Source organism: Larimichthys crocea, chromosome VI, assembly GCF_000972845.2.
Source record: "Larimichthys crocea isolate SSNF chromosome VI, L_crocea_2.0, whole genome shotgun sequence".
In the NCBI taxonomy this organism is placed as follows: domain Eukaryota; kingdom Metazoa; phylum Chordata; class Actinopteri; family Sciaenidae; genus Larimichthys; species Larimichthys crocea.
This window is the reverse complement of record NC_040016.1, coordinates 11810317-11837175: the sequence shown is the minus strand read 5'-3', so window position 1 is coordinate 11837175 and position 26859 is coordinate 11810317. Positions and strand designations below refer to the sequence as shown.

At 39.3% G+C, this 26859-nt stretch overlaps 1 protein-coding gene across 4 annotated transcripts; it reads left to right on the top strand.

The window, feature by feature from the left end:
* Window positions 1–115: 115 nt before the first annotated feature.
* grm2b (glutamate receptor, metabotropic 2b) lies at window positions 116–25945 on the top strand. 4 transcript variants are annotated; one of them, XM_019261628.2, is made up of 8 exons: window positions 116–750; window positions 2663–2840; window positions 4085–4161; window positions 5054–5681; window positions 18421–19258; window positions 19803–20866; window positions 23721–23913; window positions 24850–25945. In XM_019261628.2, exons 4-8 carry the CDS (start codon window positions 5172–5174, stop codon window positions 24921–24923), a joined length of 2679 nt encoding a protein of 892 aa, XP_019117173.1. In that variant the 5' UTR covers window positions 116–750; window positions 2663–2840; window positions 4085–4161; window positions 5054–5171; the 3' UTR covers window positions 24924–25945. The 4 variants fall into 4 exon arrangements, with proteins under 4 accessions (XP_019117173.1, XP_019117289.1, XP_019117228.1 ...); XM_019261744.2 differs by lacking the exon at window positions 2663–2840; XM_019261683.2 differs by lacking the exon at window positions 4085–4161.
* The last annotated feature ends 914 nt before the right edge of the window (window positions 25946–26859 follow it).

The window sequence follows — 26859 nt, the reverse complement described above, 5'->3', positions numbered from 1 at the left end:
TTTTTATTCTTCACTGCTGCATACTAAACAGCACATGTATAGATATAAATATATGTTTTTTTTGTTTTGTTTTTTGTAAGATAGATTGAATTATTTTGGACTCTCACCTGCTCCGGCGCTGTGTCTCACTTCGCTTTGCCTCGCAAACAAACGCTTTATGAAGCGCAGTCAGCTTTCTCTGAAAGGCAAGAGCGTCGACTCGTCGCTCTCATTATAGCTGTGGAGCTGCACCGAGTAGCTGCATGTGTTTTCTGATCCGACGGTGCTGCAGCAAGGATTTCTCCACAGCTCATTGTTTTGAAGTTGAATTGATTAACTTTCCAAAAGAGACGCGACTATAAATAGAGGGGGGGGACAATGCAAAACATAAAAGTGTAATTACAACTGTTTTTTTTTCCTCTCTTTTTTTTTTGCCTCTCAGTCCAATCGAGCAGTAACACAGGAGAATACATCGAGCATCAATACTGTGGATGCTGGTGGACATATGAGCATTATTTTAGGTGGTTAGTAGTCTGTAGGTGGGCTGGCAGGCACAAGTTGGAGAGCACCGAGAGGAGTTTGCCACACTTCAGAACCAAGGACAGATCCAAAAAAAACACAACAATAAAAAACCGCTGGCTGGCAAACATGCTCAAAGTGAACAACATCTGGACTCCGCTCGTCACATGAAGCAGTCCCACGTTGTATTTGTCGCTTGAGGAAAGGAGACCTGCAGATACTCACTCGCAAAAAGACATCTAGTGATACGAGGTAAGAAATGTTTACTTAATAACTTTGATTTTGGACATAGTAGGAGGTTTTTGTGCCCATGTTGTCTCTCGATCTGCCTTTTTTCTTTACCGACGTGTCTTTGCATTTTTAATTGTTTTTAATCGTATAAGATCTGATCCCACAACCTCAGCTTAACTGCCACTAAATCCACTATTATGATCTGTTGATAAAACATTTATTGCGCAGAACAGTCACAATTTATAATGAACTTGATCTGACTGTACTTAATCTTTAGACCTTGCAGTACATGTGGGTATGGCTGTAAACCCACATAAAGTTGTCCCCCACTTGACCTGACAAAATATGCAGCACAGTCCTAATTATCTCTTACCGCACTTGCTCTTCTCAAACCAATCACAGCTTTTGTTTTTTTTTTCAGACAGCGCCCCAAACAATGTAATAGCATCCTGCTGTGAATATAATTGGGTTATTTACAGTTTGCAACATTCCTGAAAGTGTTCGCGTAAAAACAAAAAAACAAAAACACGATTGTGTTTTGGATAAATCCATGATGGCATATTGTTGTCAGTGGATCAGACAGGATGTGATGTAGCAGCGGGATTTCACTCAAATGTAAAAGGGTGGCAGTAACAGATTGGTTATATGTTACTGTATTACCAGCACCATGTCTCCATGTTAATATCATGTCATGATTGGAAGCCACCAGTCACAAACAACCTGTTGTAGCCAGGCTTTGTTCTCATATCTGCACTTTGTCTCTTTAAATTTTCTTGGGAATTAACATCCACTTGAGATATTATTAGCACAATAAAATAATAATCTGTCATTTGAGAGAGCCAAACAGGCTGACAAACAGATTTCCCTGTGCTATTTTGACGAAATGATGCACTTGATCTTTGTTCAAATTCACAATCTCAGCTGGCTGCTGGCCACCACAGAGTCATCTTAATTCCTGCAGCTGACAAAGTCCAGGTGGAAGGATAAAGTGCGTCCCCACTGGAGATGATATAATGATGGAAATCATTAGTGGAGGGATTTTTTTCACCCCCCTTCTTTATTTGTTTCATGAGCTGTAAATGTCTTTTGCTTTGAACAGCTAGTTGCAGCCCTTTAGAGGATCGCGAAAGGTCACAATGTTAACTGGTTCAGGTGATTTGTCATGTGTCTTATGACAGAAAAAGCTCCGTCTTTTTTCAGGAAAATGTAGAAATCAGTTGCACGAAGAAAAAAAAATGAACCTGGGCTTTACCTGGTATTTATAATGAGCACCAGAAAATAAATAAATAAATAAATAAATGCTACCATAAATGATCGTCCTGTCAGTGTTGGTCATGTAAACATAGGAAAACATTAATTTAGCTAAATCTCATGGGACAAGTTCTATGTTTAGGCTGTTATTACTCAACTGGCTTAATGATTCGTGTGCGGTGGATTAGACACTAAATTAATGTCATGTCATGTACATTCATGTGCTCAACAAAAGGCTATGTGCCAAACAAACCTCATAGCAGTCTAAATGCCCAAAGTGATTTCATGAAACGATCATTAATAACATAATTATATACCATAGTGTTTGATACCATGTCAAATTGATTTATACTTTAGGATTTTAGTGAATTCTGTCAACAAAAAGGTAGTTATTGTAGACAGGTACGTAGATCCTCATCCCAATCTCTTGAGACATGAGTAGCATTATATTTCTCCATAGATACATAGTAGGATTATATGTGCCAATCGCCATCACTGCTGAAAGCAGCTGTGCAGTGAGTCATACATGGCGCATTAGCTACATTTGGATAAAACACTGGATAAGGAACGGCGTTCTCAAAGCATCTTTATGCTAATATTGGCGAAATCCTCTCTGTCCATTAGCTGATGGTTCAAAGCCGAGTAAAGCACACTGCCTTTTCTTTTTGAACTTGCCTTTCAGAGGGAATATTGTGCTCAGACATCTGGGGAGCGAGTGACTCTCTCAGCTGCTGAGTGTGAGCGTGACAGCCTGTCTACATCAAGGTGGTCCTAATGATGTGATGGAGCCCCGATAGGACCTACTTTACAACTAATCAGAGGCTCATGCAAGCTGATAATACAGCTCCCTGTTTAATACTGTAAGTGTTTCAAATATTGGTAGGAAATATGGTTTTGATAGCTGCATTTCATGCCCACTTTAGACTCTCCGGCATCTGTTTGCACTTCTTAAAGGTTTTAAGAGGCTCTTCTGGACCTCCAGCCTCACTTTGGCCTACTTTGCATAGGCATGCCTAATTGGCTGCTCCTTATTGCGCCATTAATTCACACTGTGACCTAGTCTTTGCAACCAGAAAGCCCCCATCTGCTTCAACAGACAGCACAGAGGAGCAATTAGACTCTAATGTTGAACTCTTCAAGTTACTTTCTCACCTTGGTTCTAATAATAGGGCAAATGTGGCGTAGCAATACCAAACACCTGCAGTACACACAGGCAGACTTTACATTACGACTTCACACATTACGACATGTAATCCTCTCCGCTGGATCGAGGGTAGTAGATTCTTCAATTTACCACATGGTTTTTCCACCCACAACCTGATGTAATATTTATCTGGGGGGGAAATTCAGCATTCATTACACCTTTTCCTCCTAGTTTTCTCTGTTGTTTGTCACTAGCGCTGCTTCTGGGATGTCACGGGATATTCTTCAAATGTCCCTGCAAAAGCATGCTTGCACACACACACACACACACACAGCACATGAACTTATCTGGGTGTGGCTGCAGAAGCTGGTGTTTTTGTAACCTACTCCTGCATACCTCACAGCAGGGGCTTTCTGCCTCTGTGCAGGACGAACACAGATTGAATAAAATGACTGTTAAGAGCTCTACTAATAATAGAACACATATTACATTTGGTTCTGAACGCACTTTTATGTAATGCTACCATGTCAGTCATAATACTGTGTGACAGAATAGGAAAAGTCACTAATAAGCTCCCCACTGCTTGTTAATGGAGAGGGGAGCAGCAGCACAGCGAATAGTCCGAACTACAGCCAAGCTCTGTGGGTTTTCCAGGGTGACTCCGCTAAAATCTGAACTTGGAGTTCAAAAAATCCAAAAGATGATTATTGTATGTGTCATCTGCGTGTCCCTCTGACTTTCAGATAATGTGACTAACACTGCTGATATATTCTGTGATAAAGATACGCTGAAAAGACTGTAAGTCATTAAAAGTCCATTGTCTCTATGTAGAGAATGACTATGTAAAGACTGCTTCAATCAATCTGTTTGCTGAACTTGTGTGTCTGTGCGTGTGTGTGTCTGCCTGCGTGTGTGTGTGTGTGTTTGAATGTGATGAATGACTGTGTTTGAAACAAACAGGATTGGTTCCCTCTCTCACTGAGAGCAGTGTGATTGAGCCAACCCACCTCCCTAATCAAACATCATAACAACTCCCGGTGAGACGGAAACCTGTACCCTCCACATGACAGGAATCTATATTAGCATACATGTCTCGCTGCCCACTTCCCTGCAGTCCAACCCTTACTTTTTACCCACCATGTTTCCATGGCAACCCCAGCCATTGAGGAGAACCATCTATGTGATATCTCGGGTTGTAAGCTTGGAAATTTCGTTTCACATGAGAGGTGCCTTAAACATCTATAAATGTTTGATGTGGTCACTCGGCATGTGGTAACTCAGAGTTTGTCTTTGAGATAAAACTGCAGCGGTTATGTTTCACACCAGAATCCTGGAGAGAGCCTGGCTGACATAATCTCTATTTACGTTTCACTTCAGAAAGTAACTCATAAGATTTGAGTTAGCCCCATTTCAGCCTCCTGACAAAGAAGTGCTCGGGTTTAGACTCTCCAATAATAGCATTATTTGTCTGTAATGTTTCTATAGATCACATTAGGTGGAGGAATAACAATAAAAAAGAAAAAAAAAATCCAGTCAGAAAAATCGATAAGAAACCACCTGGAAGAGAAAGTTTAGATATAAAACTGGCTTAGATATGAAACAGTTACACCAAGGCATAAAGCAGTATTTATGCCTTCGTGTGACTGTTTCATATCTCTGAATAACCCTGTGGGTGAACAGCTGAAAGGGAGTAATGGTACTAATGAAAATCAGTGACAGAAAGGCACAAATATAAGCTGTCAGTGGGCGTCAATAATACCCCCTTTGAAACATATGTCACCAGTCAGCTCTGTTTCATTCCTCATTAGCTCAGTGATATATTCTGTGATAGACAGACAGATAGATAGATAGATAGATAGATAGATAGATAGATAGGCAGGCTGTATGCATGATTAATTGGGTAATTAGTTTTTCCTTTCATTCACTCAGGAAATATCAAACATGTTGAACCCACTGAGAGAAGATTTGAAAGTAATCCGCCTCCAGACCCTGTGAACCTCTGCTCGTCTCTACTTCAACCATCTGAATCCTACTACCTGATCCTGCCATGCTGAGTGTAGTGCTTTGCCCCAGGTCATTGGCCAGCTCTGCCCATTATTGGCCTCTCCACGTGCTCCTGCTGGAGCTGCTGATACTAGGAGTTCTGCCCAGCATCTCTAGATTACCACCCGCGGCCAAACGTGAGATAATCTTGGACGGAGACTTGGTGATTGGAGGCTTGTTCCCGGTGCACCATAAAGGCGATGGGATGGAGGACTGTGGTAAGATCAACGAGGAGAGAGGGATCCAGAGATTGGAAGCCATGCTGCTGGCACTTGATGAGATTAACTCCAGTGATCACATTCTTCCCGGGCTCCAGCTGGGGGCCCACATCCTAGACACCTGCTCGAAGGACACGTATGCTCTGGAGCAGTCTTTAGATTTCGTCAGGGCCTCCCTCACCAAGGTGCAAGACCCAGGCTTCATTTGCCCAGACGGTTCCAGACCCATCCAAAACGAGGTTCCACTAGCCATCTCTGGGGTCATCGGAGGATCCTACAGTGATGTTTCCATTCAGGTAATGGAGCAAATTAATTTCTTTTGGCTCTGTTTATATCCATTTACAGAAAACGCTATCTTGACCACACAATGCAAAGCTCTACGTATGTTTTTGATACTAAATTAAGCATAAATGGAAAATGCTGATCTTTTGCAAGCAGCACCGATTAAGTAAATAAAAGTCATGGGATTTCTCAACCACGTAGCTCCCTTGAAATGATTTCAATCTTGTTGATTCTTCACCTCATGATTTACTTCCCATGCCAATGTTCATTACGACACAAAAATTAATATGTGCTTTATTTCAGAACGTGGTGGTGAATGGGTTTGGGATTTCTTTGTTTTGATCCTGTTTAGGTTGGCATCATAGTCCTGTTTGTAACCTTCTCACCATTTTAAGATCCTAGTGTTTTAATTACATATTTTTGTTTGACAGATTTGCAAATATTTTTCAACTTGAAGCATTTTACACCTCACGGAAAACCTTAATGCACTTAATTCATTGAATCATTTATGAAGTCATTCTTTCAGTGTTTCATTCTAAAAAATGGGGATGCACCAAAGTTTTATCTGCATACATTCGCTCACTCACACCTCACACTCACACCACAAATACAGCTCATTACCTCGCATCTCCACTTTTACTGAGCTGGCGGACTGAGCCTTCAGCAGTAAGTATGCTTCGTCTGGAATAAGAATCCACCTGGGATGATTCTGTCTGAAGCATCAACATTCACAGAGACATCCATCACTTTGTCAGCAACTTCATTTCCACCTCACAAAGAAAAGTGACCTTTCACTCACGTATGAAAGGTTGCCAGAGGCAATGCATCTGAGCATAATTAATAAATTCTGATTGCCCTCACACACCATAATTACCATGATGCAATGGGTGTTAGTGAGTGTGTAGGTATAATTTGGTTACACTTTCCATTAACTTCAGTTCAAAACACATTTATCATACACCAACACACACACACACAGATTAGGCTCTGTCTTTTTATTTGAAGCAAAGCTCTGGAACAGTAAACTATACGCATATAAAGATGTTTTTTTTATTAGCAGTGAAGTGCGTGGCCGTACCTAATGCTTTAGTCACAGAGACTCAATTTGCTTTCAGAAAGTGACAGTTTACATTCAGTGGTGTTTTCCATGCAAATGTATCTGCAGTGACTGGTTGACTAGTTGTTTACTATTATAGATAATGGATATCTGCTATCTACAAAACATATTATTACATCTTAAAATATATTATCATTGTTCTAATACATCCCAAAAACTAAAACAAAGTCTTATATTTTTTCTTATATTTGGTATGATCTTATATTAATTGTTACGTTTATGAAGCACAATGGCGACATTTTTTTCCACCAAAGTTTTTCAATTTCACAAAAACTGTATTTTGGTTTCCAGTGCTTCCAGCTCTAATTAAACTTTGATTGTAATAATGTGTCTGGCCCTGCGCCCTAACTTATTTTCTCCAGTTTGGATATCACACTGAGGAACACTTCAGAGGGGCTTGTTGATATGGTGCAGTTTCATCATGTTAAAAAGTTGCTGAAACAATGAGGGCTTAGCAGCTTTGTGCTTTACATAACACCAGTAACACAAAGGATATAGTGTTTTTTGTGGGGAAGACGTCCCTGTATTGAAAAGACCAAAGCTAATAATAACATGTGCTGCATGCAACAATTACACATACAGTATGACTAATGTTGGAAATTTTTCCCACATGACATACACTAAGCATATTTTATATTACTGTACACCTGCAACTGCAGATGACTGAATCATCACTAATGAATATGCATCAGTGTTGGTGCAGTCTAATCAGCGTACATGCTACTGTACAACGGTGAGCAGCATAGCCGTTGAAAATGTTAATGAATGCATTTCAAATTACTCAGTTTTAGGTGTTGGGTGAAAATTATGTCATCAGGACTGATTGTAAAGATATAATGTTGCTGATGAGTCCAGTCATTCCCAAGAGAGAAAAAGGAGAATGATCATTTTTGTCAAGCTTGTGGAGAGGGGCGAGATTACTGTGCTGAAATATATTTTAGTCCATAAATAACACAAAATAAAACAATTTGGGGTAAATGATGAATCCGTAGACGCTTGGCTGACTCAAGTCTTTTGGTCCAAGTCTCCCTCCCAAGGGCAGTCTTACCTGGAGAATCCAGTCTCTATAAAAAGAGAAGACAGGATTTCAGTGCCTTTATTTAATTTATCTGTAACGTTACTATGTAAAAATGTAGATTTTATTCTTGCTGTTAGGTAGTGTTATAAATGTTGTAGTCTGGCTGACAGAAATCTTTGATGAGCAGGTTCTTGACATGTCAGACTCTTGAATGCAAAAGTAATAATCTTTGGCATGCTCTGATCTGATCCGATCCATAGACCGCATTGCGAGTTGCCTGACTGACAGAGTCATCATCCAGTCACACAGACATTTGTAAATAGTAACATATTTAATATAAACTGAAAACATTTACAGACAATTAATTTAAGTCTTATTCTTACCAACATTTCAGTCATAGTAGGAGAAGTTACAATGTCCTTGTGTCATGCTAAAACAATTAATCAGGCCATATGATAATTCATTGTTTTCAAATATTTTCTTGTTCTCCTGGCTCTGTCAAAAATGAAATATGATTACTGGCTCGTCTAAAGGTTACGTATTCGCATGTTTTATCATTAATCCATACAAACAACCAAAGGGTAAAAACTGTGTTATGTAGTTTCATGTAATGGACTAGCAGAGCTCTACCTCCTGGCTGTGGTTACCACATAACAGACAGATGTAAGAGTAGTATTGGTCTAATTTTCCAAAATGTCAAACTACTCCTTTAAACAATCTTTGTTTAAAAAAAATCCCCTTTTCTTCTACATTTGAGTTCTTTGCTAAAATGTGCTTTATGTAGAGAACTCATCAAGTACAATTCTCATGGCTCTCTTTCGTTCTCTCTCTCTCTGAGTGTGAAAATTGGACTTGCATTTGATTTATATTACTAGGAAACACTGATTTCCTGAATAAGTTGAGTGCTGCAGCCTCTTTGACTGTGTAAATGTATGCTACGTCTGTAAGCAATGTCAGAATCCAGTGTCTTCGAGAGGTTTGCAAAGAGTGGGCACTGATGAATGTTTCATGTCAGCATTAATGGGGAGTATAATCATGTACACACAGTTAAACAGACTGGACTGAGGATGTCCACCTTACCATGTTGGAGTCATGTGGAGCCCCCATTTAACACAGGGCTTCTTCACTTGGAAAGGATTAGATAATATGGATCTTGTTCTCCCATAATGTTGATGATGTTTTAACAAAGGAGCAGAATGTTTTAAAGATGCATGAAAAGGCCTGTTTGTCCCTGTGAATGAGATTTCACAGGGACCACACGGACTCAAAAAGAAACCCAATGCTTTTGAATGTTTTTGTATGAATTTGAATACATACCTCTACCGTCACTATGCTCAACAGTCTCTTTGTTCGCTTCCCGGGCACCATAATGAATCGAGCCGTGAGAGCAGCGAAAAGCCCATGGTGGGATTTTTTTGAGAGGTCACTGATTTACACAGTGCCTATTTATCCCAGAGAAGCACTTTGTAGAGATGAAAAACTAAGAAGGACAAGTGCCAGGGACACTACTGTGGAACTTTTAGAGGAGCTGTTTTTTTTCCCATCTGTGGGGTGCATCTCCATTGGCTGGCAGAGACATGTCCACCTGCGTGTGGAGAGGAGGATGACGCTTGCCTGTGACAGGGGCCAAGGATAAGATGTGGGAAAGATGGTGGGAAAAGAGCCAGTTTCTCCTCAGCCTCAAAAAGGTTTCTTTCATAATTAGCTCAGCAATATTTATGTTGTCCTTCTCACAGTTTGAAAAAAAGAAAAAAAAAGTCTTTATCGCCATCTGGGATGTTAGCTGTATGGGATCAACCATGAATGATGACTCAGTCCTAACAGCCTACATGTTTTACAGTTATGAATTTAACCTAGCTAATAATGAAAAAAAAAAAAGAACAATGAAATCATTCTGAACCATTCCCACACTTTTTCTTGCAAAAATAACATAAAGAAAAAATGTGTATATTCAAATTCACAAGCCACTACACTCTCACAGTCACACAATAACAAGCTGAAGTCTGCTTAGAGGCATCATTTCAACTTTTGTCTTCAACATGGACTTTATGCAAATAACCCTTTGGCACAAATTCACACTGAAACTGTTGCACATCCTTCAAACATTTAAGCACAGATGCACACAAGGAAGAAGTGTTTTTGTGGTAAAGAACTATAAAACCCTCGCAGAACGGCCATCTCCTTTATATCAAACATGTAATATGAGCTGATCTCCCTTTAGACATACGTTATTGAAAATCTAGTATCCTAGAATTTATATTTCAAAAAAACATCTGCTAAATCCTTTAAGACACGACGACAAGTCATTAGACAAACTCTGTCATACCGCTGCTGAAGCTGGTGGGAAGGTCTTCAGTAATCTGAGGTTCAGCCACATATTGATGTTTAATATTTTGGGTGTGCGGCGGTTTATTAGGTCTGTTGCTGTGTCGTGCAGAGGAACTGGAGAAGGCTCTATCTTTATTGTGTTTCCGTCTTCACAGATTGCGTCAGGTGAAAAAAAGAAAAAAAAGAAATCCTGCCTTGGTGTTAACTTCAAAAGGGTCTTGTTCATCATGTGATATTATAGTTGAACCCCCCCCAACACACACACACATGCACACACACACACACATATATAACTCCTCCACCTCCTCCTCTTCCTCCTCTCCTCTCCTTTCCACTCCTCTCCTAGAGACTGTTATTTTTGAACTGGAAGTTTTAGCACATTCGGAAAAAAAAAAACAGCTCGGCTCCCTAATTAGCACATCAAAATGTCATTCAAAGTGAAGGGAAACATTGCAGTGACTGAAAGGTTGGTTAGAGTTGAGACCTATGCGGTCAATAATATTGTTAGCCTATCGATTTCCAGATGCAAATCCCCTGATCTTGTCTGACTTAGAGCTGTTGTTTTTTATTCACACGATATCGCTGGAATAAATTACCAGACTTTTCTCAGAACCTGTTGGCTTAAGATTGTGTGACAGGAGCACTGTACTCTAGTCTCAATAACAGTAAAAAAGGACCGGACTTAATAGGTTTATTTCATAAGTGCTTGAGGCTAGAAGTGATATTTGAACGCTTTAAACTAAGCAGATGATAAAGAACAACATTTTTCACAGCTATATCCCTGAGAGCGTCTTGACAGGTCGCTCTTGTGGTGAGCATTGTTTTGCTGGTGGGAGGAAATAACAGAAGTAAGTTAAATGTGAAAATGTGTCTCCTCCTGAAACAGTGCATGCAAGCAGATCAACACACATCTTCCTGCTGCTGCATTTCCAGCTGTATAATATTAAATCACAGGTCTTAACCTGCAGACATGAATATATGCAGTGTGTTCTTATGTATGAAACATACCTGTTTACATATGCATTTGCTGCTTTGATTTTCTTATCATCTGCTCAGGGCTGTGAGGTGTATGCGCGTCTGTGTTTGTGTGTGTGTGTGGGTTCTTTGGGTGGGTGGGTGTCTGCAGAAGCAGCACGCATAAAGCACACCGAGTTTAAGATATCTTGCCTTGTCTTCCCCTCACTAAACAACATCTCACATGAGATCACATCACATCCTACTGTTTTACTTTTTATCGTTACGCCCATATGTTCAAACCGCAAATATGTTCATTATCAGCATCTTTCCAACACGCTACATACTCTAGTTATCTTTTTTTTCCACAGGATTCCTGTCACTTAATAAAAATATATAATTTTTTTCTGTGTTATTGTGACATATTTTCATTGAATTACTAGAAGACATACAGATTTATCACATATCACTTTATTATTATTATTGTATCTCATTAAAACAAACTTGTCTTAATAACAATTGGAGCCCACATCAGATTAAAAAAGTTGCAATGACTGGTTTGGTTTAAATAGAGTTTAAGTTTTATCTGTTGTTTTGGATTTTGAAGTATCCTCCATCCATAATGTTATTTATATCGCTTATTCTGCGCAGGGTCACAGGGCAGGAGGCTGGTCCCAGGGCGACAGTGTGGGTACACCCTGGACAGGTCACCAGTCAATCACAGGGCTGACACAGATGGACAGACAATCTCACATGCACATCTACAGGCAACTTTTAGAGGGTTTACTAGTTAAATATGTTTTTGATACTAAATATACACACAATGAATAATTATAGACATACGCACACAACAAAAACAACCCACAGTCATAGTACATAAAAAAACACACTGCCAAATATCATCATGTTTACCATAACAGTGTCTCTGCAGGGTCTGATGCACCAATTTCTCTTTTTAATACCGTATGTAAGTTTCTTGTTATAACAATATGCCAACTAAAGTTTGTTCTTTAAAATAAGTTGATTTTGTGAAATAACAAGAAGTTGTTTTGATATAGCAAGATCAAGTGATATGTTGTTATTACAGGACACTTGATGGAGTTTGTTGAAAACAAATAATTGACATAAAATAAATGGGGAAGCATTTGTCTTGCCATACAATTATACCTATTATAGTTCAAAACTTAGGGTAGAAGGATCCAACAAAGCTGCTTCAAATCAAAAGTAATCCTCATCAGCTGCAGAACAGATGGGAAGCTGATCCAGCAGATATATGATAAAACAGCTCAGGCAATCGAACAGTCTACTCTGCCATTGCTATGTTTTTCCTTTCCTGGCAGTGGGTATGAAAAAGAAAGTGCCAAGATGAACTCGGAGCTGGGAAATCAGTTGGTAAAAACAAATGCAAATGAGCAAATGCATCAGAGGTGTTGCAGCAGTGCAATTTCCAATTTAGGGGAATCAGTCTTGGAAGGAGAGAGAGAGACACCACAGTCATACTGAGGAACTACTTGGTACTTACGTTTGCTTAAATTGTCTCGGAGAGAACAGACTAGATCCAAGTTTAAGATGTATGTTTTTGATGTTGCACTGGCATTCTGCTGTTTCAGCCATCTCTCCACAAATCGACCAGAGCAAGATTTAACTCTGAGGCTGTTTCCTTTCAGTGACTGTTTGGATCAGACCTTAGCCTGCTGCATGCATTAAAATAATGCAAACCTGTCATTTCCTTTGGCTGCTGTATAATCAATCAGTCATATGAAAATGAAATGAAATCAACATGCCACCATGGAATTATAAAATATAGATCCTATCCCAATGATATTGATATTGAATTTGAACTAATGCCACTTCACATAAAGGCATAGATGTTAGGTTATTGTTTATCTCAGATATATTTTGACATCCGGGAGAGCGAACACATAGCTTTATCAGCATTTTATTGTTTCCCTCCTTGCTGCATTTCTATGTGATTTCCCTTTCTACAGGCACTAACATGGTGGTGTAGTGCTTAGCAGAAGGTTCTGGGTTTCTGTGTGAAGTTTGTATGTTCTCCCCGTGTCTGTGTGAGTTTCCCGCAGGTGCTCTGGCTTTCTCTCACAGTCCAAAGACATGCAGGTTAATAGTTTAACTGGTGACTCTAAGTCGCCCATGGGTGTGAATGTGCCGTGTGACAAACTGGCAACGTGTCCCCTGTGACCCTGCAAAAGTGTAAGCGGTTATAGATGATGAAGGAATAATCTCTCATCTCCTGAAATTGAATCAAATTGGACCTAAGGCAAGCTCGGCACGGATAATTTGGGATAGTGTTTGCACAACATCAGTGTTTTTTTTATTTTAGTGCTACCCTGAGAATAACTATTATTTTAAGGTAACGGACAGATTATTAAATGAGTTATTAACTGTATTATGCCTCAGAATTTAACTGCTCTGCTAAATAAAACTGTGTTCAGCAACCAGATTAATCACTATCATCAATAAATGCATGTTACCTCACAGCTTTGATTACACGTTCACAGTATTGGGGGAAAAAAACACATTCTACTTATACAATTCAAATACAGTATACCAAACCTAGAACCAATGTGCATTTTATCCATAATGCATAACATGTATTTCTGGACCTTTTGTAAGTGGCTTTGCTGTTGCACTCTACATCCACTCTGCATGCCATCTACTGTATCTACTGTAGGGCACAACTTGACAGGGACCTCAGGGACATAAAGATGGACTTTCAATGTTGAAAAAAAAAATCATGACCGTCACATGAGTAAGAGACTGCCTATGTTCCAGCTGTCTCACATCTTCCCTCAATGCATCTGCTCTTTGAAGGAACACTAGCCTGGAATCCCATAATACTGCCCACGATCCGTCTTATACATCATCGCATCAAGCACGATCTTCAAACCACAGTAGAGCTTTTGAATTCCAGAGATCTGAGTAGCTTTTAATATGCATGCAGCCTTTTTTATTGATTATGTTATAATGATATTGACTGACCAGATGTTAACACAAATATACTGTATGTATTCATGAACAGCTCGACACCAGTAATACCATCACGTTCTCAGCCCACTTGTTCCCTTTATCCTTGAAATATCAATGCTTACTGCAGCCCGCCTTCTCTGATATGTTTACTAGCTATAGTATTACCTGTTATTGCAGTATTGCAGATTCACAGGAAAGTGCTACAACATAGTGTGAGTATGCTATATATTGTCCATGGGCTTGTCATTAGATAAAATGAAAAAATTGTAGGCAGAATATACAATAGTTCTCATCATTTGCAAACTGGACCACAATTGGTTTCCAAGCTAATTGTCACAAATCCTACTCGTACATACACATCTACACATCAAATCTGTGAAGATCAAGCAATGGATGGAAGGAAAGAAAACACAAGGCGATCTAAAAAATATCTAAAAATCTAACATGAAAGTAAGCTAAAATAGAATAGGACAGATGAAACAGGAGAATAAGAATTACAGAGCAGTTACAGTTCAGTGAGGAGATATGAATAAATAGTCCCAAATTTCCTTTAATAAAAGGCAGCAGAACCACATTCAGACATTCATTTCCATCTTTTGTGAAACGAGCTCCGCACACAGTTCTGAACATGAATGTTTGAAATATGAATAATATGACACAACCCGAAATATAAAAAATATGTAATAGTAATAATAAGTATATAATATACTGTAGATAACAACTACAGCAGTGGATGCTTCCACTGAGTTTTGATAGATAGATAGATAGATAGATAGATAGATAGATAGATAGATAGATAGATAGATAGATAGATAGATAGATAGATAGATAGATAGATAGATAGATAGGCTGTATGCATGATTAATTGAGTAATTAGTTTTTCCTTTCATTCACTCAGGAAATATCAAACATGTTGAACCCACTGAAAGAGGCATACGTAGGAGGAAACATTATAGAAAACACTGTTTCACTAATGAACCCACTAATTCATAGAACCAAAACAAGACCTTAACTGCGTTATTTAGTGTCATAACCATCAAGATATATTAGACATAACGTGTAAGGCTAATGAGATCATTAATTGAATGAGTGCAGTGATTTGCAATTGCAGTTCTTTGTGTATTCTTTACTTGTCCTCACACAATGAACAGGCACTATTCAGATGATTTCTACACCTTAAAAGATTAGTGATTTTAAAAAGATTACTTACTTGTAGTTCATGTTAAAATAAATGCAAGATGGCTTAAATCTTGCGGGGAGGCTGTTGTGTGAATATGCTTCTGTTATATATTATTTTAGACTCTGTGGTCCAGAGTGTAGCTCGTCTGGGGACCACTTTTGGATTTTAAACCAGTGGACTGTAAAGAGGACATAATTAGTGCCTCAAATTATTGCAGTTGTGACCAAAACAGCTAAACTTTATTAGGGATGTGTTCAGGTTAAGGCAAAGTCAAAAGTTTTAAGTATGTATTGGTTATGATTAAGGATAGTCTAAATAGATTACAGTCAAAGTGTCAGCAAAGCTCCTTTAAAAAAAATGTACCATCTATTACAGTGCAAGACTTAATTAAGAAACTAAATGCAAGTTGATGTGCAGTCTCATTCAATGAAAGCAGATTTACAGTATGATTCCCACTGAGTCTGTACTGTGGTTCTTATCTGACTTCTCGGTGGAGAGCGAGAGCGAAGTACCGCATGAAGACGAACAGACGGTTACTGTCACACACTCCAGTGCCGTCCTGAAAGGTGCGCTGTCAAGCCTCTCCAAGAATCTATCGATGAAGGCCAACAGCCTGCCTGAAAACCCTGCAAGACGAAACTACCTTATCACTATGCACGTGTGACTGACTGGCTCAGTGTGGCTGCTCATATACTAGCCTGCTGCATACAAGATGCTGTATATATCCTCAGCAATATAAATGAATCAGTGCATACACAGATCCACTCAGGCTTCCCCATACATTAACAACAGAAATCACGTCTCTCGATGGATAATTTGATGAGACCTCTGCCCTATATTCTACTAGACACTGTGGGGAGGACTACTGCTGAGTGCAGTGTGCCTGTCTAAGTACATCATATTTACTCCATTCATCCCCTCAAGAGCTTTGTAGTATGCCTTTCTGCTGGCACTTGTCTTTAGGGTGTTTTAGTTAAAGGAGGTTAAGCACACAACTGCTTGCAGACCAGGGTTAATGTCAGTAATTTCTGAGGCAAAACGGAGCGTGTTTGCATTGCATAAAAAATGTCATGAAGTCTCCTGTGTTTCTCTCAGTCCAGTAATGTATGTTTACAAATGTTTCACTTTAAATTAAGGCTGGCCATTGCGATGGAGAGGTGACTGGAGGACATAATTGTGCAATCAGAGAGAGAGTAATGCAAGAAAAATAAAAAGTAGAAGCAAATCTTGCAGTTTTGCGAGGTTGTAATTTGACTTAAATGACGATGGCAATGCCAACATGCTAATGTCAAGCATATATATGTTGTAGTATATATGTTGCACACTAGCAATGAATAAGATATTATGATTTTACTTTATTAGTATTATTGGAATCAGTTCTAGATTATGCTGCTTTTTTTTTAGATTAAAAACAAAATTAAATCTGTCATTTGTATGCTGAATGTTGAACTTGGCTGAGAATAAAAGTTTAAAAGTTCATAGTGTCAGTTTGCCAACATTAGCAATTTAGCTCTTAACACAAAGTACAGCTTTAGCTACATGATCATAGTTTGTTAGTCTGACCTGATGGTGGCGCTACATTAAAGGCAAGGGGGTCACCAACGTTTATTCACCCTCAGGGGAACATGAATATTTGTACCAAATGTCATGGCAATTTACTCACTAGTTTTTAAGATATTTCACTCTCGATCAGTGATGATACACTGACAGACAGACTGACATCGCCAGACCCTAGAGCCATGCTGCTAGCATTAAGAAAAAAAAGGGTTGTTGAGTAACATGTTCAGGGCATGCACCACGTGTAGAAAACTGTGCACGTACAATATCTATCATTCAAGATTTATAATATGACAGAAAAGATTGATAGCTTTGTTTAACTATCGATTGAGTGATCTGTAACGGTACTTTTAATAGGACTTATTTTGTGTGGAAGGTTCCAATTACATCCATGGGGATGCCATTGTCTGGGAAGCCCCAAGGCATACAATAATGCCTGAGGGAAGAGGTAGTCATATTGAGGCTCATGGGTATTCACTAATCACCACTGTGTCTCATGAGAAGTCCTGCGAAATTACAAGTTTTCACCAGCTCTCTGTCATAGTTATCTCTGTAATGCTATGTGGCAAAATAATTGCAGTGATTTTATGACACATTCAGCAGGCTTGTGTCCAACATGGATGCCTCACTGAGCTTTCAGTCAAAGATTATCATCCACTATCAACTATCATCTCCACAAGGAAATCCATATATTTGTCTGAGTTAGGGGCGCATCATAACGCCTGACTGAATCTGTAGTGAGTCTTTAATGACTTGACAGAATGATTTTAACTTGAGAAATCCACAAACAACACCCTGATATAATTCTTATCTCTGTGCCATTGTTGCTGTTGTTCCTTGTTATCTGGCACTGTCTGTGAAGGGATGTGTGGCACTAACTGCTGGTGATGTGGATCCCTGACAGAGTAAACAGTTTGAGATAGAGGAGCATTGAATTGTCGCAGTTTCCGCTGCCAGCCTCCACCACAGAACTGAAGCACATCTGACAACAGCTCTGTCCTTTAATGGCTCTGCTTTACCTACGGACCAGATGGATATCTACAAGTTAAAAAACAAACTGATTTTAAAAAAAAAAGACTTGAAGAGATTTTAAATGCAGCATTGCAACATCTTCGTTTACCACCACAAGAATGTTGTAACATTGAGCAATTGTTATGCTTTCCAGCTGCACAAGCATATGCAACTGTATCACTGTATCAGACAGGTTGTGGCTTTAATCAATATTTTGAGAATAACACTGGACAAAATGACTATTGTGACACAAATAATTAACACCCTACTCTGCGGTTCACTGTAGCTCTGTGGACTTTTAGAATGTACTTCAGCTCAATATTTTGGTTTTCAGGTCTGAAACTCCTGCGATTAATGATAGCTCATGTAATCTATAAACTAACCTGCGGCAGCCACTGCTAAAATTTGCCAGAATACAACTTACAGTACCTCATGAAACAAAGCTTTCTCAGGACCCTCTGGTGAGCAGTAAGATGTAAACCAGCAACAAAGTCGTTCATTTAATTATAGCACTGGACATGATAAAGGTTTTACAGTATGAAATGAAACTTTACAAACACATAATAAACCTAGTGAAATATTTTTCTTCTCTCTCTCCAGGTGGCCAACCTCCTGCGATTGTTCCAGATCCCTCAGATCAGCTATGCCTCCACCAGCTCAAAGCTCAGCGATAAGACCCGCTATGACTACTTTGCCCGCACTGTGCCCCCTGACTTCTACCAGGCCAAAGCCATGGCTGAGATCCTGCGGTACTTCAATTGGACCTACGTGTCAACAGTGGCATCAGAGGGGGACTATGGTGAGACTGGCATTGACGCCTTCCAGCAGGAGGCCCGCACTCGCCAAATCTGCATCGCCACTTCAGCCAAAGTGAGCCGCTCCATGAACCGCCAGGGGTATGATAATGTGATCCGCTCTCTGCAGCAGAAGTCCAATGCCAAGGTGGTCATCCTATTCACCCGCAGTGAAGACGCCCGGGAGCTGCTGGTGGCCGCTACTCGCATGAATGTCACCTTCACCTGGGTGGCTAGTGATGGATGGGGAGCGCAGGAGAGTGTAGTGAGGGGTAGCGAGACTGCAGCAGACAGAGCTTTCACCATTGAGCTGGCCTCCTACCCAATTAGAGAGTTTGAAGACTACTTCACCAAGCTGAACCCGTACACCAACACAAGGAACCCATGGTTCAAAGAGTTCTGGGAGCACCAGTTTGGCTGTAACCTCCAAGAACCCGGCTGCAGTGAACACAGCTTAAGAGATGGAACCTTTGAGCAGGAGTCGAAGATCATGTTTGTGGTAAATGCAGTCTATGCCATGGCCTATGCTCTGCACAACATGAGGCAAGCTGTTTGCTCCAACACATCCAAGGTCTGTGATGCCATGAAACCAGGTAACGGCAAAAGGTTCTACAAGGAGTTCATCTTGAAGACCAAGTTTGAAGGTAGAGTAAGCAAAGCAAATGAAAGCAAACACAGACAAAATGCTTCACTCAAACAAGAATGCGTGTGTTTTATGTACCTCTTTCATGTGAAATTGGTTTCAAATAGCTAAGAATAGGATCACAGTCATTGTGAACATTTGAATGTAAAGCAAAGGGGGATTGCAAATAAGCATGTCAGCGGATTAAGACTTCAAATGACTTCCTCTGCAGCACTGAAAAGGGTTTGTAATCATTCAATTAGCAGAAATAATTTATCAATTAGCATGGAGGAATCAATGAATAGTCATTTAGATTGTTGAGTATTTACTTTTTTATGTTGCATTTTTATGTTTTTAAGCATCAATAAATATACTAGCTCAATGTATATCACTATTTGTGTTATTACTAACATATATGTATATTTATAGTATAAATAATTTAATATAACTTCACATAAATTAGTTACAAAATAAATTGTACCCTACCCTTTCTATTGAGACCTATGAATATGAGTTTTTAAATCTTTTACAGTAGTCAACATTGCTGTATCTTTGTTTCCTACTAGCTCCATTCAGACCTGCAGACACAGAGAACATGGTGCGCTTTGACTCCTTTGGTGACAGCATCAGCCGCTACAACATTTTTCATTACCACAAAGAAGATGGGAAGTTCATCTACAGGAAGGTCGGCTACTGGGACCAGAACCTGACTCTGAACACTTCCCTGGTACCATGGCCTGGCCTTGTACCACCCACCTCCCAGTGCAGCGACCCATGCAGGAAGAATGAAGTGAAGAGTATGCAGCCCGGAGATGTGTGCTGCTGGATCTGTATCCCCTGCCAGCCCTATCAGTACTTACAGGATGAGTTCACCTGTGCTGACTGCAGCTTTGGTCAGTGGCCCCTAGCTAACTTGACTGGCTGCTATGATCTACCTGAAGAATATATCCGTTGGGAGGATGCCTGGGCAATTGGGCCTGTCACCATCTCCTGCCTTGGTATACTGTGTACTTTATCTGTAGTGGGCCTGTTCTTCAAGAACAATGAGACGCCTGTGGTTAAAGCAAGTGGACGTGAACTCTCTTACATCCTTTTAGTGGGAGTGCTGATGTGCTACCTCATGACCTTCATCTACATCGCCAAACCTTCCACTGCTGTTTGCACCCTACGGCGATTAGGACTGGGCACCTCATTCGCAGTGTGTTACTCAGCTCTTCTGACCAAGACCAACCGCATTGCTCGTATCTTCAGTGGGGTGAAGGATGGAGCCCAGCGGCCACGCTTCATCAGCCCCGCCTCCCAGGTAGCGATCTGTGGCGCTCTTATCTCCTGCCAGCTGCTAGTGGCTCTTATCTGGCTGCTGGTAGAGGTGCCAGGGGTTCGGAAAGAAGTGGGCCCGGAGCGGAGAGATGTGGTCACCCTCAAGTGCAACAGCAAGGACTCCAGTATGCTCATGTCACTTACCTACAATTGCATCCTCATCATCCTCTGCACTGTCTACGCCTTCAAGACGCGCAAGTGCCCCGAAAACTTCAATGAGGCCAAGTTCATTGGGTTCACCATGTACACCACCTGCATCATCTGGCTGGCTTTCCAGCCCATCTTCTATGTCACTGCCAGCGACTACAGGGTAACTGTCAACGAAAATGTTTTTTTATAAAGACATTTAGTATTTACAACTTGTATTTCTAGAACTTTCTCAAGCCCACTGTTGTGTTATAATGTAAACAAAGTCTATAAATGACTTTCCCTGGTGTTTATCATCCCTAAAGAGGAAGGTGTTACTTTAAGATTCTATTTGATCAGTCACCCACCCCCATGAAAGCACGAGCTTTCTTTTCATGTGGGTTGAAGGATCTTTCAAGACAAGAACAAAGACTCTGGAGACAGATCAGGCTGGAATATACCGATAGAAATAATTAATGACACTCAAACTGACTCATTGAATCACTGCATTACTAAATGCTTAATGACACATTTAGGTGCAAGAGACAAAGTCTGGAGATTTACAGTTTTCAGATACCAAGATTAAATCACAATTGGCACTGTATACTGAATGCACTACGTAGTGTTATGTCATGCAGTAAAAATAATTGTAAGCAGGGACAGTCGGAAGGGAATATGAAATATCTGCTGGACAGTTGTCACAAGGGAATAACGTCTTACATCCTTTAGTCATATGGCCAAAGGCTGCATTTTTATTTACAAATTACAGCAAATAAATGAGCTGACTATATGCATAACTATTTCTGGACTTATCTGAAATGCTGCAACAGGCCAAAAATTAGAATATGCATTTTATTTTTCTCAAGTAGAAAACATATAGCTGCGAGGATAAATTAAGACATTTCTCCATGAGGCGTAAAGTAAGACAAACAAGAAAAAAAAGAGGAGGGGGGGGCATAATGCTGACAGTCCATGTAAGTTATGAGTCCTGATGCCTTAGGCAGACTCAAGGGTACTGCCACAGCATTTGGTCAGCAACAAGGCCTTTGTTGTGCAAACAGATGGGGGGAGGTCTAGGATCACACAAGCTTTGGATCATCATGAGGTACCTCAGGCTTTTTTATGTCTGTAGTCATCAGCCTCCCTGGCACCCAAACCGTGAAGCAAAAATCTTTACCTTTCCTGATCCCCAGTGGGATACACGAGGCCTGCTGAACATTGTAGAATATAAAGCTTCACACTGAAGAGGCAGCACACACGGTAATTGAAAGAATGAGAGGTTTGGCACTGCAACAGAGACCTTGATGCTTTCGTTCTGTGTGACACCAATAATAATGGCTGTGGGTTCAGTTGCCACATTTCAAATTAGGGTTGGGTAACACAGAAATATTCTAATGAGAGTCTAGCCTTGTTGCCCAGTGAATCATGATGAACCCAGTGTTTCACAAATGATGCCGATATTCTTCAATGTTCAAAAACCTCTCATGTAATTTATTATTTAAAATTTCCTTTCCTTGTTCATTTAATTCCTCTTATTTGATCAAAGGTCAATATTATCACTTTAGAAATAGTCCCTGAGGCTGGTGCACTATATACTAGTTATTTATACACTGAGTTAAATTGCAGTACATTAAAATTCTGAATCATAAAACACAGCAAAAGTGTAAAAATAAATCATAGTGTGTACTTATATATATACTAATATCAAAACTACTATTGATAAGCTTATGAAATATATCTAATAAACTATCAAATCAATTATATAAAAATAAATCAAAGATTTAAAAAGGTACTCTATTAAATAAGACAAAAAAATGTAATCTTCTCTTTGCTGTCAGTTTTATATTAAGAGTGGGCTTCACACAGTGCTGCAGCATGTCCTATTGGTGTTTCATAATTACTTGTATCGAGCACTCTTAAATGTAATAGCTGCAACAAATACGTCGCATTGTGGCTACAGTAGATATTTTCACCACTTATCTTTTTAGTCTGAAGCTTAAATGAGGACTTTTCATATTTCTGCAGTGTTTTTGTTGTGCAGTATGTTTAGGAGGGATTTCACTTCATGCTGTGGTTCTGCAAATAGAAGTTCATGGACTGCAGGGGTAACCAGTGGGGTGGGAAGAGATGGAGCTCAGGAAGATGACCCCAGCAGTCAGCTCACATTAGCAGCTGAAATATGACTAACAAGGCCTTGACTTTCCAGGACAGCCAGCTGTGCTTATTCCACATTCTTCTTCTTGCCCTCATATTCATGCACATACAGATAAACAATTAGAATTGCTAAAATTCATAATTGAAAACCTCACACACACACATAATTGAAAATGGAAATGTGGAATACTGGAATAATAAGTGTGTGACACATGAAAATGACAAAAGAGATTTCTGTTTTTGTTTTCGATGTGCCTGCAGGGTACAGAAACTTTAGAACAAATGAGCGCATGATCTGAATATAATCATCTGAGTTAATCTGAAACTAAAAATACTAAAAATGTATTTAATTGCCATACATTTTAAACCTCCATAACATTCAAGGCAGGAGAAACCAACAAGATTGATATTTTTCATTATTTATTTCTTTGTATTACGGGATAATGATGAGTGTTATAATTGGGTTATTAGGAAAGATGAAGGACATGAAGATAATTTGTGTGTCACCCATTTCAAGCCAGGAGAGGTGAGAGAAGAGGCGGAGGAGAAGAGGTGTTACGCTAAAACACTGATATGATAAAGAGCACATAGAGTGTAATATTTATTGGACAGGAAGATTGTGAGCGATTTGAGTGATTTTTTGGAAAGGAAGGAAAGTAACAGACTGGTTATATGATTTTAGGAAAACCACAAAAGGGTTGAGAGGAAATTAAGCAGACTGGTTTAAAATTTCGTGAGTAACTGGAACAGGAACAGAATAAAACTGTGAGTGACCTGATTGGATCAAAGGCTTTATTGAAGTAACAGGTGTATGTGTGAAGAGTGCTGGGGCTAGGTGGCCTTTGAACAAACTTCACTGTGTCTGTGTCTCCCCCTCCTCACAGGTGCAGACCACCACCATGTGTATCTCCGTCAGTCTGAGTGGTTCGGTTGTTCTCGGCTGCCTCTTCGCCCCAAAGGTTCACATCATCCTGTTTCAGCCCCAGAAAAACGTGGCCTCACTCAGAGTCACAACTAATCGCTTCAGTGCCACAGTGTCTGCTTCTGCCTCCGCTCCCAGCTCCAGCTACTCTAAAGGTACAAGTATCTACTATATCTGGTGCTGACTGCTCTATGCAGTACTGTGCATACTAAAGAAATTATAAACACCAGCATGACAACATCTGTTTGCTATTTCGGCTGCAATTTTATACCTCTCAGCAGCTTAGGCTTTCAAAATAGGATGTAAGTAAAAACAGTGCAATTAACAGGATAATTGTGACCTAACTTATATAGAACCCATGCAATATAAAGTATGATGCTGCTCAGTATTGCTACATGTTGCATTTGTTCAAGTTTCTACATATTATTGAATGAAAAAGGTCTATAAGCTCTGAAACCTGAGAAATGAAAATCAGACAATATTTCTCTGTGTAGCTAAGCAATTAAAATCCAGTCATTATGTTGTTTTTTTCATTACGGTCTTATCTAAAGCTCATTAATAAAATGACAGACTAATTTACAGCCAACTTTAAGCTTCATAAATAAAATAAAAAAATTAAGTTTACATTGTGCACTGAGGTTAAGAGAGCTTTTAGTCCAGACTACAACTGTGTGTTCAAAGGCTTAACACAAGTTTAACTATTGACGTTTCACCTGCACTAAAGATATTTTAGTCATCTGAAAAGGATGTTTGATGTGATAATTGAGAGTGGAGCTTTTACTTAAGTAAACGTAGAAATACAAGAATGTAAAAATACTAAAAGAAAAGAATAGATGTAAAAGTCCTGGAGCTAACTGTAACTGCAGTATATAGTGGTGAAAAATGTCTCTATATGTGCAGTCCAGCAAAGTAGCTTTCGAATGGGGTCGAAGTATAAAGTAACAGAAAAACAGAAGCACATAAACTGACATTTTTGGAAGTGTGGAAGAAATTGACCCTAACCAGCACAGTGCTGCAGAGCTCATGGCTGTCCGTTTCCATACTTTTACTGCTTTTGCCTGGCTAACATCGCTGTTTTTTTGTTCTCCTAGGATCAGCCTCTAACTATGTGCCAACAGTTTGTAACGGCCGCGAGGTGGTGGACTCTACAACTTCTTCTTTGTGAAAAGCACATGAGACCATCCCATTATCCAACATCCTTCTGTTAAAAGCTGTGTATAGCAGTGCCCACCCCCACCCCACCTTACCCTCCACATCATCCAACATGCTGCAGAGAGATAACTCTGTCTGGGTAGACTGACTGACTGACTGACTGACTGTGGCAAGGGTAACTCTAACTGTGAAAGCTAAGTGATGTTCCTACAGCGAGCAGTATGTATCAATTGTAAAGCCTTTTTGTATAGATTTAATATGCTGTGATCTCGTTGGTTTACAGATAGATGTGATTAAATGCACCGTGCCTTGTCCTAAAGAGTCTTGTTGTCAAATGGGTGCTTGTGAAGCAATAGTGTTATACAAAAACAAAAGGCTGTTCTTATCTTGTCCTTACAGTGCTGTGAATATATCCAAATGTTGTAGACATTGACCAAAAAAAAAAAAAAAGAAAAAGAAATGCTATGAAATAAAATTAGCCCTTCTGTTGAATAAAATGTGTGACTAACCATAGTGAACGTGATGAAAAGTAGACAAAATAAAGGACATGTGTTAATGTCAACTGGTATAACAGTGTGTGTGCTTTCCTGTAATCTATGTAAATAAAATGTTTTTTTTATATTAAAAAATTAAACACCACTGTTTGGGTTCAAACTTGCAATTCTTGACACTATTTCAACTAAAGTTGGAAGTTTTTTTCTGCACACAGGATTTAATTTTTTCCCTCTTCAAAACCACATTAACTTACTTATGTTATTTTAGTTGAATCTGATTATTTGATTTCTTCCTCTAATTTCACCAGTTTAAAAAAAAATGCAGGCACAGCATGATTTATAAATTCTGCTCTAATACAAAGACGTGTACTTGGTGCTCAATTCTCTATAAGCTATAACTGTTGCTGTAACTACTAGTTGAGTATGTGCAATTATACATGTACAGTGCCTATAAAATGTATTCACCCAAGTTGGACTTTTTCATCTTTTATACTGATCGGAGCATCCTGATATTAAATTGTAATAACGTATCTATTAACAACCTCCCCACTGTCTGCCTGGTCTGTTTTTATAGGTTAAATGTACATTAAGTAAACCTTGTAGCCCATCCCTAAGTGACTTGAATTACAAAATGAAATGTCATTGTCAATATGTTTATCTGTAAAAAGTGGAATATATGGCAGAAATGGTGTTTTCCTTTAACATTTATATACAAACTGATAAAAGAGTAACTAACACATGAAAGCCAAAGAGGACACCTGCAGGAAAACTGAACAAAGTGCAAATACAGTACAACTAAACAGGTTTAATCACTACAGTGTTAATAAGACATTAATCATCACCTCCAATATAACATTCCTATCTCCATGGTTATGCTGAATCACTTTTTTAAAAATGTACTTAAAAGATTTCAGCACATTAGTAACACTGCAAATTTTATATTATTAGTATTATTATTTGGTACCTTCAGTCACATAACACGAGCTACCTGACATTTGGTATAAACTGTTTTAGCTGCACAGTTTCTTTTATTGCTTGTTACACTGTTCTGCAAATATTACAGGATTTAGACAATTCTGCAGGTCCACTAGCGAGAGAGATAAATTATTCTCCTGTAGAGTTAATTGCAAAACTTATGTTTGGCTCCGACAGGCTGATAATAACCTACAGAGAAAAGCAGTTACCATGATGATGTTGGCCAGGGTGAAGCCCAAACTTATCCCTGCAATATTTCTTCTTAAGCGCCTAATGATTCTTTAAAAAAAAAAATGATGTTAATTTTGCCCCACAGATACTCTCACAGAAACTTTTAGCAGAATTCTCAAATGAAAAGGAGTAAAAAATGATTAAAAAACAAGTTTGGGTCCTAAGACATGCTCAGACAGGATGTACAGACTCTTATAAAACAATCTCTTCTCACTTGCAGCCTAATCCAGCGAGCCCACCTTCACTAAA

Bases quoted from the DNA above. Each gene is read 5' to 3' on its own strand.
- grm2b (XM_019261579.2), top strand. From the start codon at position 5,172: ATGCTGAGTGTAGTGCTTTGCCCCAGGTCATTGGCCAGCTCTGCCCAT. The intron at 5,682-18,420 runs GTAATGGAGCAA...CTCTCTCTCCAG, and splicing joins ACAGTGATGTTTCCATTCAG to GTGGCCAACCTCCTGCGATT. The intron at 20,867-23,720 runs GTAACTGTCAAC...CCCTCCTCACAG, and splicing joins TCACTGCCAGCGACTACAGG to GTGCAGACCACCACCATGTG.